Genomic DNA, 13,190 nt, shown 5'->3' on the forward strand with positions numbered 1-13,190 from the left:
ACTTCTTCGATATCACTTGCGTTTATTTGTGAAAAAAACGGAAATTTGGTGAAAATTGTGCAATTTTCAAAATTTTAATTTTTATGCCCCTAAATCAGAGAGATATGTCACACAAAATACTTAATAAATAACATTTCCCACATGTCTACTTTACATCAGCACAATATTGGAACCAAAATTTTTTTTTTGTTAGGGAGCTATAAGGGTTAAAATTTCACCAGCGATTTCTCATTTTTCCAACAAAATTTACAAAACCATTTTTTTAGGGACCACATCACATTTGGAGTCACTTTGAGAGGTCTTTGTGACAGAAAATATCCAAAAGTGACACCATTCTAAAAACTGCACCCCTCAAGGTGCTCAAAACCACATTCAAGAACTTTATTAACCCTTCAGGTGCTTCACAGGAATTTTTGGAATGGGGAAGAAAAAAATGAACATTTAACTTGTTTCACAAAAATGTTACTTTACACCCCAATTTTTTTATTTTCGCAAGAGTAACAGGAAAAAATGGACAAAATTTGTTATGCAATTTCTCCTGAGCACGCAGATACCCCATATGTGGGGAAAAACCACTGTTTGGGCGCACGGCAGGGTTTGGACGGAAGGAGCGCCATTTGACTTTTTGAATGTAAAATTTACTTGAATAATTAGCGGACGCCATATTGCATTTGGGGAGCCCCTGATGTGCCTAAACAGTGGAAACCCCCCACAAGTGACACCATTTTGGAAACTAGACCCCCCAGGGAACTTATCTAGATGTGTGGTGAGCACCCTGAACCCCCAGGTGCTTCACAGAAGTTTATAACACGGAGCTGTGAAAATAAAAAAATCAAACTTTTTCCACAAAAATTATGTTTTAGCTCTAATTTTTATATTTTTACAAGGGCAAGAGGAGAAAATGGACCCCAAAAACTTTTGTGCAATTTCTCCTGAGTACGCCAATACCCCATATGTGGGGAAAATACAGTGTTTGGGCGCACAGCAGAGTTCAGAAGGGAAGGAGCATTGTGTGACTTTTTGAACGCAAAATTGGCTGGAATTGAGTGCGGACGCCATGTCGCGTTTGGAGAGCCCCTGATGTGCCTAAATAGTGGAAACCCCCCACAAGTGACCCCATTTTGGAAACTAAACCCCTCAAGGATTTTATCAAGGGGTGTAGTGAACATTTTGAACCCAGAGGTACGACACAGAATTTGATAACATTAAGTCATCATATTGAATAAGTTGTCATCAGTCTTGAGCGCAAGTGCTCGCTACTTGAGTTTGCACCAGGTATGCAGTAACATGCTCGAGTCCCCGCCCCGCATGTTTCACGGTTATTAGACACCCAAAAAAAAACACGCGGGGTTCGCTCATGCATGGCAGGCAATCCCCGCGAGGTTTTTTTGGCCACGAAGCATATGAGGCGGAAACTCGAGCATGTTAGTCAAGCACCCGCGATACTCAGTGCATACCGAAGCACCTGGCACTCAACACTAGTCGCCATATCGTCATCATTTTTTTTTTCTTTTTTTTTTACTTTTGAAAAAATCCCAACCCTAGCGGAACCCTAACCCTAGCACAACCCTAACCCTAGAGTTTATTTTTTACACCGTTCCTTGTGCGGTATAAGTGATTAGACGACTTTATTCTTCGGGTCAGTGCGATTACAGCGATACCAGATTTATATCGGGTTTTTATGATTGACAGGTGTCACACACTAAAGATGCATTTTTTTGCAAAGACTATTTTTTGCATCGCCATACTTTGAGAGCTATAATTTTTACATATTTTGGCCGACAGAGTCATGTGACATCTTGTTTTTTGCGGAACAAGTTGATGTTTTTATTGGTACCATTTTCAGGCATGTGACATTTTTTGATCGCTTTCTATTCTGATTTTTGGGAGGCAGAATAAACAAAAACCAACAATTCAGGAATTGTTTTTTGGTTTGTTTTTTTATGCCGTTCCGCGTATGGTGAAATTCATAAGGCAGCTTTATTCTTCGGGTCAGTACGTTTACAGCGGTATCACATTTATATAGTTTTTTTATGTTTTGGCGCTTTTACACAATAAAAACTTTTATAAAAAAAATAATTTTTTTGTATCGCTTTATTCTGAGAGCTATAACTTTTTTTATTTTTCGGCTGATGGAGCTGTATGGCGCCTTGTTTTTTTGCGGGACAAGATGACGTTTTCAGCGGTACCATTTTTATTTACATTCGTTTTTTTTATCGCGTTTTATTCCATTTTTTGTTTGGCGGTATGATGATAAAGCATCATTTTTTGCTTAGTTTTTTTAATTTTTTTTACAGTGTTCACTAAAGGGGTTAACTAGTGGGACAGTTTTATAGGTCAGGTCATTCTAGACGCGGCGATACTAAATAAGTGTACTTTTTATTGTTTTGTTTTTTTCATAATATTACTTATTGATGGGTATATTATATTTTTATTTTTTGGGTATTATTTTTTTCATTTTTTTTTATATTTTTACAATTTTTTTTCTTTTAATTTTTTTTTTTAAACTTTCTTACACTTTTTTTGCTTTTACATTGTCCCATTATGGGACTTTCACTTTTTGCAGCCTGATCGGCTGTATAGCATAGAGAACAGCAGCAGCTCCCTATGCTATGCAGCCTGTCAGCGCTGCACACAGGGAGGTTACTTTGGTCATGCACTGCGCATGACCAAAGTAACTTCCTGCCTCCTGTTGACCCGGATGTTGTCATGACGACATCGAGCCGTCATGACAACATCCGAGACCAGACTCAGATGCCACGGGACGCCGGGAGAGGAGGTGAGTACCGATTCTTACTTCCGCAATGCTGCGATCAACTTCGATTGCAGCATTGTGGGAGCTAATGTGCCGGGAGCGGTGCGGGACCGCTCCTTGCACATAGCACCGGGTGTCAGCTGTGACCATGAGCTGACACCAGGCGGCGATCGCCCCGCACCGCTTGTGTGCGGACCCCATCGCCGCACGCGTAATAGTACATAGCTGGTCAATAAAGCCCAGGGCGCAGCTACGTAATATTACAGGCAAGGTCGTAAAGGGGTTAATACTAGAAATATATTGCTCAGGGGATATCGCAGCCAATTCCCACAAGAATAATCCTGGAAACACAGAATTAGAGAGAATTATTTCTCAGAAGTTTATATAGGACTTAATACATTCCTGAACTCTGGAGAGTAATATAAATACTTCAGAAAACAGAGCAATAAAGTTCAGAGAAGAAGCTTCATAGAAAGACAATGAAGTTACAGACGTCATTTAACCCTTTGGGAGAAAGTGATTCCAGGGAGTAAATTCAGAACACGTCTCTGTAGAAGTTTACTGCGTTGTGATTGTGAATCTGCGGGGGTCGTCTCTTCTAACACCGACCATCGGAGATCAGAACTTTTATCACCATCCAAGAAATGTCTGGCCACGGTGGTCTCACCAAACTTCTGCTCTTCTTCATTCTTTTTCTTGCAGTGGCCGCAGTGGATTTCATCCTAGGTTCATAGAGCTGAATAGAGGAGCCATGTTCCTTCAGTCTGATTGTAATTGATCATGACTTTTGTCCACTTTACCACAAGGCACTTTACAGAGTAAATCACATCAGAACTGTAGCTGGTAAAAAAACACCAATTTCCACAGGTGTCCCTTCTAATTGGTGGGAAAACTGTCACCTGTAATAATCCTCCAACAGTTCTGACATGACAAACACGGAAAAGTGCCCCTTTATGGATCTGAAAGAAAGTCTGTTTAGACACTTTAGCGTAATAGTATCAGCTCTAATCAAATGGTTAGATAGCGATTTACCCTGAAGATTCACAAATTGTGGGGTTGTTTTAAAAATGTTACATTTAGGGTGTTTTTGTGAAGGAATCATGTATTGCTCCCATAGTACAGTGCCCCTTTCTTGGCCCCCACACACAGTATACTGTTCCCCTAGTATCGCCATCCACCCACACACTGTATAATATTTCGACGGTACCTCCATCCCCAATTTTATTTTTTTGGGGTGTTTTTCATGTATCATATGGAAACCTATGCGAAAATGCTAAAAAAAAATCCCATCATATCCAGAGAGAAAAATACACTGTACATGGAGTATTTGGCATTAAATATCTCTTGTCTTTGTGTTCTTACAAACAAGCTTTTATAAATGTCTCAAATTTCTATGTCTGAATCAGACCTGAGATCTAACGTGATAGAACATTACAGTTCGAAGACGGGAAACATTCATATAGACGGCCGGTGGTGATGTAGTCAGTGACGGACTTTGGCCAAATATGTTTCTAGAACCAAAGTAGAAGATGAAGATGTCCTCATCATGAAGTAGTTATTTCTCATGTCACGTGTAAAATCTCCTGCAGTATTGCTAATGCCGATTCCGGTGTCTGTAAATGAGGCGAGAATTAGCTTTATGGAAGATGAGTCTATGAGAAACGTATTCAGCTACAGACTCCAAGGAAGAAACTGCTTGTTGTTTGTGGCTTAAATTATATATGTTTTATTAGTATATGTATATAAGAAAACTAAATACTGTAAAATAATATATCTCCTCATATGTTTCCCTTATTATCTCCAGTAATTGTATTATTACACAGGATTTTTATGACATTACATCTGCTCATCATCTTCTCATTCAGGTCTCTACAATATCAGATCCTCTCAGTGAATATCTTCTATATAAGCAAATTTTTCTGATTTACCCATCAAGGATGGATATGGATAGAGACTAGATGGCGGAGAGGATATTATACCTCACCCTAGAGATCCTCTTCCGGGTTACTGGAGAGGTGAGAGATTCTGATGACGTCACGTTACATCATTCTTATCTATGGGAATAACAGATGGACAGAACTGGAGAGGTGAGGACTCTGGAAATGTCTGTAGTGAGATTTATTAATGTGTCTCTCCATAACCAGGATTACACAGTAGTGAAGAAGACCTCTAGAGAGCGCTGTCAGGACCCTGTGTCTGAGGGATGGGGAAGACCCCTGAGCCCAAAAACCGGACCTCCATCTCACCCCCTGATACATGAGGACATCAATGACCAGAAGATCCTAGAACTCACCTACAAGATGATTGAGCTGCTGACTGGAGAGGTGACACTGCTGGGAATGCTGGGGCATTATACAGTAACGCTATGAAGGGATCGAGGGATGACAGTATCATTGTATGTGTCAGGTTCCTATAAGGTGTCACGATATCGCCGTCTATTTCTCCATGGAGGAGTGGGAGTATTTAGGACACAAAGATCTGTACAAAAACGTCATGATGGAGGTTCCCCAGCCCCTCACATCACCAGGTAATAGACAGGACTAAATACACATGGCCTATAATTATCTGTATGTAAAGAATGAATTCAGCCCCTGTATGTGTTTCCTCCAGATCTATCCAGTAAGAGGACAACACCAGAGAGATGTCCCCGTCCTCTTCTTCCACTGGACTGTAAACAAGAAGATCCCAATGTTCCTCAGGATCATCAGGTAGATGGAGAGAAGGTGTCATGAGATCTCCCCTATGATGTGTAGACGGCTGTGAAGGTCTTGTGTTCAGTCTTGTTTTATCCACCAGTATTATATGTTTTATACTTGTGTAATGAGAATGGTGGAGATGGCAGGATTAGAGCTGATCATAGATGGGACTTCTCCATCTGTCTGTGACTTTTACAATATTTGTTTCAGGGTGAAGATCTGACCCATATTAATACTACAGAGACATATGTGAGGGGTGATGAGCGGTGTAAAGAGGAGATTCCTACATATGACTACCCAGGTGAGTACTAACCACTGAATGCAGAGAAATCACAGATTCTTCTCAGACACCGGCTGTGGCTGCTTTATTGGTCATGTGATCACCATTTTGCCGTTAAAGTACAACATTGTCCTCCACCTAAAACTGTTCAAATGACTTTATGAAATTGTGAAAGTCCTTTTCTATAGAATTTACAACCTGGAGGATCCACCTACCCCCTGGGATTAGTAGATGCTGACTGTTAACTGCCCAGATCTGTAAATCCACTCATTGCTCTGACAAATTATTATATATCTCCAAAACTTATATTTCCAAAATTCACAGACTAATCCAATTGGAGTAAAGGGTAAAAATTAACTTTTATTTTTTCACGATTAAAACTAGAAATATAGTAGCAAAATGTAAAAATGATTGACTCAGTGGTCCCTGAACTGAAAGTCAGCTAGGATATTAGTAGTAAAGAGTTTGTCACTCAAAATTATTGCAATATACAGTACAGACCAAAAGTTTGGACACACCTTCTCATTTAAAGATTTTTCTGCATTTTCATGACTTTTAAAATTGTACATTCACACTGAAGGCATCAAAACTATGAATTAACACATGTGGAATTATATACTTAACAAAAAAGTGTGAAACAACTGAAAATATGTCTTATATTCTAGGTTCTTCAAAGTAGCCACCTTTTGCTTTGATGACTGCTTTGCACACTCTTGGCATTCTCTTGATGACCTTCAAGAGGTAGTCACCGGAAATGGTTTTCACTTCACAGGTGTGCCCGGTCAGGTTTAATAAGTGGGATTTCTTGCCTTATAAATGGGGTTGGGACCATCAGTTGTGCTGTGCAGAAGTCAGGTGGATACACAGCTGATAGTCCTACTGAATAGATTGTTAGAATTTGTATTATGGCAAGAAAAAAGCAGCTAAGTAAAGAAAAACGAGTGGCCATCATTACTTTAAGAAATGAAGGTCAGTCAGTCCAAAAAATTGGGCAAACTTTGAAAGTGTCCCCAAGTGCAGTTGCAAAAACCATCAAGCGCTACAAAGAAACTGTCTCACATGAGGACCGCCCCAGGAAAGGAAGACTAAGAGTCACCTCTGCTTCTGAGGATAACTTTATCTGAGTCACCAGCCTCAGAAATCGCAGGTTAACAGCAGCTCAGATTAAAGACCAGGTCAATGCCACACAGAGTTCTAGCAGCAGACACATCTCTACAACAACTGTTAAGAGGAGACTTTGTGCAGCTGGCCTTCATGGTAAAATAGCTGCTAGGAAACCACTGCTAAGGACAGGCAACAAGAAGAAGAGACTTGTTTGGGCTAAAGAACACAAGGAATGGACATTAGACCAGTGGAAATCTGTGCTTTGGTCTGATGAGTCCAAATTTGAGATCTTTGGTTCCAACCACCGTGTCTTTGTTCGACGCAGAAAAGGTGAACGGATTGACTCTACATGCCTGGTTCCCACCGTGAAGCATGGAGGAGGAGGTGTGATGGTGTGGGGGTGCTTTGCTGGTGACACTGTTGGGGATTTATTCAAAATTGAAGGCATACTGAACCAGCATGGCTACAACAGCAACTTGCAGCGGCATGCTATTCCATCCGGTTTGCATTTATTTTTCTACAGGACAATGACCCCAAACACACCTCCAGGCTGTGTAAGGGCTATTTGACCAAGAAGGAGAGTGATGGGGTGCTACGCCAGATGACTTGGCCTCCACAGTCACCAGATCTGAACCCAATCGAGATGGTTTGGGGTGAGCTGGACCGCAGAGTGAAGGCAAAAGGGCCAACAAGTGCTAAGCATTTCTGGGAACTCCTTCAAGATTGTTGGAAGACCATTTCCGGTGACTACCTCTTGAAGCTCATCAAGAGAATGCCAAGAGTGTGCAAAGCAGTCATCAAAGCAAAAGGTGGCTACTTAGAAGAACCTAGAATATAAGACATATTTTCAGTTGTTTCACACTTTTTTGTTAAGTATATAATTCCACATGTGTTAATTCATAGTTTTGATGCCTTCAGTGTGAATGTACAATTTTCATAGTCATGAAAATACAGAAAAATCTTTAAATGAGAAGGTGTGTCCAAACTTTTGGTCTGTACTGTATATCAATTATATTTATTTAATCAGGATAACAGATCTTCCTACCGTTTGTATCTAACAGAACAATTTATTCAGAAGAACTGTGAATAAATTCACTGTGGTAAGCTGCTTTAAAATTCATGAAGCCGACACATTGGCAGTTTCTCTTATCTTGTGCTTATAGCAGCAGTTATAGGATATTGAGAGATTCTCTTGCTTTATCCCTAATCTTGTCAACAGTCATATAGTACAATACACTGTCTCCTACATAATGCCAATCACAAGAGCCTGTTAGCTGAACTTCTCATATTATAGCATTAGCGATGAGGATGAAGCTATCGTGATGGACGTCCCTAGCTGCTGCTACAGTGGGGAAAATAAGTATATGCAAGACGGCCTTCATTTTTTAAAGTCGTGACGAAAAGACAACTAGGAAATACATAGCTTCTAATAGCCACAAGCCTACTCAATATTGAATGCAGATATAACAGGAGAAACAGAGTATATATAGGCATAAAATCAATATAGCTTTATTGGATACAAAATAGTAAAAAGGCCACAGCAGTGGCAACACAGAGTAAATAGCAGATTACAAAATACAGTACATGGTAACATATATAGAAAATGTATATATCAAAGGCCCCCCCAAACAAAAAAGGGGGAAGGGGAAAGGCAAGCAAATAGCATGTAAGATATACCATAGATGAGGGGTAGCCGCACAAGTGTGCAGGTATATATAAGATATCAAGAAAAATTCAAGTATCCCTTACCAATCGCTAGTAGGGGGGGCCAGTAGAGAAAAAGTGACAGGCAGACCAGGAACAGGATGAACTTAAGGTGCCAAGTGACCAGAAGAGAACCTCGACGCGCGTTTTGCCCCTATATTATGGGCTTTCTCAAGAGGCAAAAGAATGGGGAAAATAAGTATTTGATACACTGCTGATTTTTCAAGTTTATCGTAGGTACACTTCACCTGTGAGAGACAGAATGTAAAAAAAAATCCAGAAAATCACATTGTATGATTTTTAAATAATTAAATTGCATTTTATTGCATGAAATAAGTATTTGATCACCTACCAACCAGCAAGAATTCTGCCTCTCACAGACCTGTTAGTTTTTCTTTAAGAAGCCCTCCTACTCTGCACTCACTACCTGTATTAACTGCTGCTGTTTGAACTCGTTACCTGTATAAAAGACACCTGTCCACACACTCAATCAATCACACTCAAATCTCTCCCCCATGGCCAAGACCAAAGAGCTGTATAAGGACACCAGGGAGAAAATTGTAGACCTGTACAGGGCTCAGATGGGCTACAGGACAATAGAGAAGGCAACAACTGTTGGCACAATATTAGAAAATGGACGAAACACAAGATGACTGTCAATCTTCCTCTGGCTGGGGCTCCATACAAGATCTCGCCTGGTGGGGCAGCGATGATTCTGAGAAAGGTCAGGAATCAGCCCAGAACTACATGGGAGGACCTGGTCAATGACCTGAAGAGAGCTGGGTATAGAGACAAGAAGACCTGGCACCACACATTTATAAAGGAACGCTGTGCCCCAGCATCCAAGGAAATATATAGAGAAGAACAATAAAAGGGTGTAAAAATGGGCACCAGACATTCTGAATAAGTAAGTCAATAACAATAAATAATAATTTTAAGAAGAATTATAAATTTTATTAAATACCACACACAAGCACCAAAAAGTTAAAACATAATTAAAAAGGCAGAAAAAGCATTAGATGTAAACCACCTTATAAAAGGCACATACATAAATATACATAAATTTATGAAATATTACATGTAATAAGGTGCCCACCCTGGATCAAAGCATATATTTCTGGTAGATGTAAGATTATGAATAATGCTGCACAGATAGAAAGTACAGTGTGTATGGAAAGTATTCAGTCCCCTTTACATTTTTCACTCTTTGTTTCATTGCAGCCATTTGGTAAATTCTAAAAAGTTCATTTTTTTCTCAGTAAAGTACACTCTGCACACCATCTTGACTGAAAAAAAACAGAAATGTAGAAATTTTTGAATATTTATTAAAAAAGAAAAACTGAAATATCACATGGTCATAAGTATTCAGACCCTTTACTCAGTATTGAGTAGAAGCCCCCTTTCAGCTAGTACAGCCATGAGTCTTCTAGGGAATGATGCAATAAGTTTTTCACACTTCCGTCCAAGGATTGGTCAAGTTGAGAATAGGGAGGAAGGAGGTGGGATGTTCCTACCTATAAAGACATGCTTGCTTGGCCGCCGAACATGGCCAGCAACCATGCCGATATGTTTATCAAGAAACTATCATAGTAACGAATTCTATTTAGATATTAAACAGACCGCTAGCCCCTGATGATCATGGCAGTTATAAAAAAATGATGAAACACGTAAGGCTTGAACTTCGGCTTAGTGCTAGCTAGGAAGGTCTAATATCATGTTTTACAGGAGTCGATAGACACTGTGCTATCGTAGGAATCAAAACTAGGAAGCTCAGTGTGTCAGCGCTGTGGGTGTGTGTCAGTGCTGTGGGTGTGTGTCAGCGCTGTGGGTGTGTATCAGCGCTGTGGGTGGGTGTCAGTGCTGACGTCGGCGGTCGAGTGACCTGTCACATGGCTAAATGACGTCATGGAAGGTCCTTTTACACCACTGCGAGACACCGAGGAGACCGGACGCATCGGAGAAGGAGACCGGGGGCCATCGGAAGGTGAGTGTAATGGTTTTTTCCAGGACGTCCCTCCTGACAGCACACCAGGAGGTAGTCCTTCATGTCCGACTAGGGGCAGGAACACACGAGAGGTTAAAGGCCCCTCCCCACCCTCCATCGCCTGTGTTTTTCCTGTCCCTAGTCGGACAGGCACATGAGAGGGCGCAGCAGCGCTGAAAGCATAGGAGCAGCCCAGGGGACGGAGGGGTTGCCATACCTGTCTCCTCCCGCTGTCAAGACAGGCTGCCGGCTGAAACCCGTCCTGGTCCCTCAGCCAGCCCAGTGGAGCGGAGCTCCTGGAAGGCGCCGCTTCCCTCCTCGGAGGGCTCTGGGCGTGCTGCCTCTGCCGGCCAGCGCAATTCCAGTGACGCGGCTGCGGCATGAGTTCCACCCTGGAACGCACTTCCGGTTAGGAGGTCAGCAGGAAGGAGAAGCCTGGGGAAGATGGCGGCGAAGACGGCAGACAGGTAAAATCTGTCCATGTGTGTCTGTCGGTTAGGCACTGCACCTATAGTGAGCTATGGAGGGTAGCCCCGCGCAGCACACGGATTCCACGGCCATCTCCCTGGGTCATGTAAGTGAGCATCTATGGGCCCCCTTTTTTTGTAGCTGAGCTATGGTGATTTATCCTGACAAACTGCCTGTGTCTGATACTGTCCATAGAATAAAGGGACCCCAAAGGGATCAGTTCCTAAGAAGAGGGCTAGGCGATGCCCAACTTGTACTACCAGGCTTCTGGACACATATAACAAACAGCTGTGCAAGGACTGTATAGCAAAAGTTATGGCGGAGGAGCAGGCCACATTTAGAGCCGAAGTAAAGGCTATGATTAAAGAGGAAGTGCCTGGGAGGCTTCAGCTGCAATCATCAAGACCAATATTGCGGCCACGTCCATGGCCAGATCAGCAGGCTTATGGTTGGAGGACCTGGAAGCCAAACTGAGAAAGAGTGCTTCCAGGGAGGATATAGCCGAGGCTTTATACATGGTCAGGATGGCAGTAAATTTCATGGCAGATGCGTCAGCAGAATCTGTCCGGTTCGCGGCAAGTAACGATGCACTGTTGAATTCGGCCCGTAGGGCACTCTGGCTGAGGTCTTGGACAGGCGATATGCAGTCCAAAAACAAACTTTGTGCTATCCCATTTTCCGGCCTACAGGTTTTTGGACCTGTACTGGACAGCATTCGGCTGCAGCATTTCCTAGGAAGTTGGCAGAGAATAACCCAAAATCAGTGGATTTTACAACTTATAGAACACGGGTTCAAGATCGAGTTTTCTCAATTCCCCCCCCGACGATTTCAGATCACGGAAGCCAGTTCAACAGCGGCCCTCAGAAGGCTGGAAGTAGACATCAGGCAGCTTTTCCAGGACGGAGCAATAACACCGGTCCCTCGTTCAGAGAGATACAGGTGCCATTATTCAAGACTGTTCTCCATAAAAAAACCATCGGGAGAGTACAGGACAATTATAAACCTCAGACCCCTGAACCAGTGGGTAAAGTACAAGAGGTTCAAAATGGAGTCAATAAAATCGGTGATACTTCTGGTACCCAAAGACGCGGTGATGTGTACCTTGGATTTGAAGCAGGCATATTACCATATTCCCATACACCCTTCAAGACAGAGATACCTCAGGTTTGCAACAAGAGGGAAAGGTGGCGTAAGCCACTATCAGTTCCAATGTCTTCCGTTCGGCCTGTCATCGGCACCCCGTATTTTCACCAAAATAGTGACGGAAGTAGTCTCCCGTCTAAGGAGAGAGGGCATAGTCATAATTCCCTACCTAGACGACTTTCTTCTAGTAGCAGATTCAGACGCGCAGTTAATTCTTCATCAGCGTCGGGTAATGCGAGTATTGTCAGACTTGGGGTGAGTTCTAAATTTAGGAAAATCAGACCTAGCTCCAAGCAACCAGAAGATATTCTTGGGAGTGCTATTAGATTCGCACTGGGGCTTGTCCAAACTCCCTCAAAAGAAAGCTCGGGACATAGTAAAAAAATTCAGTTCCTTTTGCAGAAAGAGGGAAGTAACGGTCAGGGAAGCTATGAGTGTTCTGGGGACCATGACATTGTGCATCCCCTGTGTAAAGTGGTGTCAGGCACATTCCAGAATTCTTCAGAATGAAATCAGCTCCGCTTGGGACAAACGTCCGTCAGGCCTGGACAAAAAGATGCCCTTAACTCCAGACTTAAAAGGCTCCCTAGCCTGGTGGGTATCCCCTTTAAAGCTGGGAAGTTCCACAGTGGGACTAAGTAAAAAAGTGGAGAAATGTTGTAACAATATTTTTTAAAAAAATCACAAAATACTAATTAAAAAAATAAAAAATATATTGTACCCATAAATAAATATTATTATAAATCAAATGGATAAATAAACAATAAAAGTAGACATATTTGGTATCGCCGTGTCTAGAGCGACCCAACCATATTAAACCATCCCACTAGTTAATACAATTACTAAACACCATAAAAAAGTAAAAATCTAGGCAAAAAACAATGCTTTATCATCATACCGCAGAACAAGAAGTGGAATAAAATGCAATCAAAAAGATGAATGTACTGTACATAAAAATGGTATCTATGAAAACGTCACATTGTCCTGCAAAAAAACAAGCCGCCATACAGCTCCATCAGGGGAAAAATAAAAAAATTATAGCTCTCAGAATGAAG

The 13,190-nt window shown here is 41.8% G+C and overlaps 1 protein-coding gene across 1 annotated transcript in view; it reads left to right on the forward strand.

Annotated features, from left to right (window-relative positions):
- The first annotated feature begins 5,165 nt into the window (after nucleotides 1-5,165).
- LOC141201631 (uncharacterized) overlaps nucleotides 5,166-13,190 on the forward strand; it is a 375,891-nt gene continuing 367,866 nt past the window's right edge. Inside the window, exon 1 of the mRNA XM_073663647.1 lies at nucleotides 5,166-5,282. Coding sequence (XP_073519748.1) covers nucleotides 5,201-5,282 — 82 coding nt within the window. The 5' untranslated portion in view covers nucleotides 5,166-5,200. The remainder of the gene's footprint in view (nucleotides 5,283-13,190) is intronic.

Source organism: Phyllobates terribilis, unplaced genomic scaffold, assembly GCF_046119375.1.
Source record: "Phyllobates terribilis strain yellow unplaced genomic scaffold, ASM4611937v1 Scaffold_120__1_contigs__length_5212024, whole genome shotgun sequence".
Lineage (NCBI taxonomy): Eukaryota > Metazoa > Chordata > Amphibia > Anura > Dendrobatidae > Phyllobates > Phyllobates terribilis.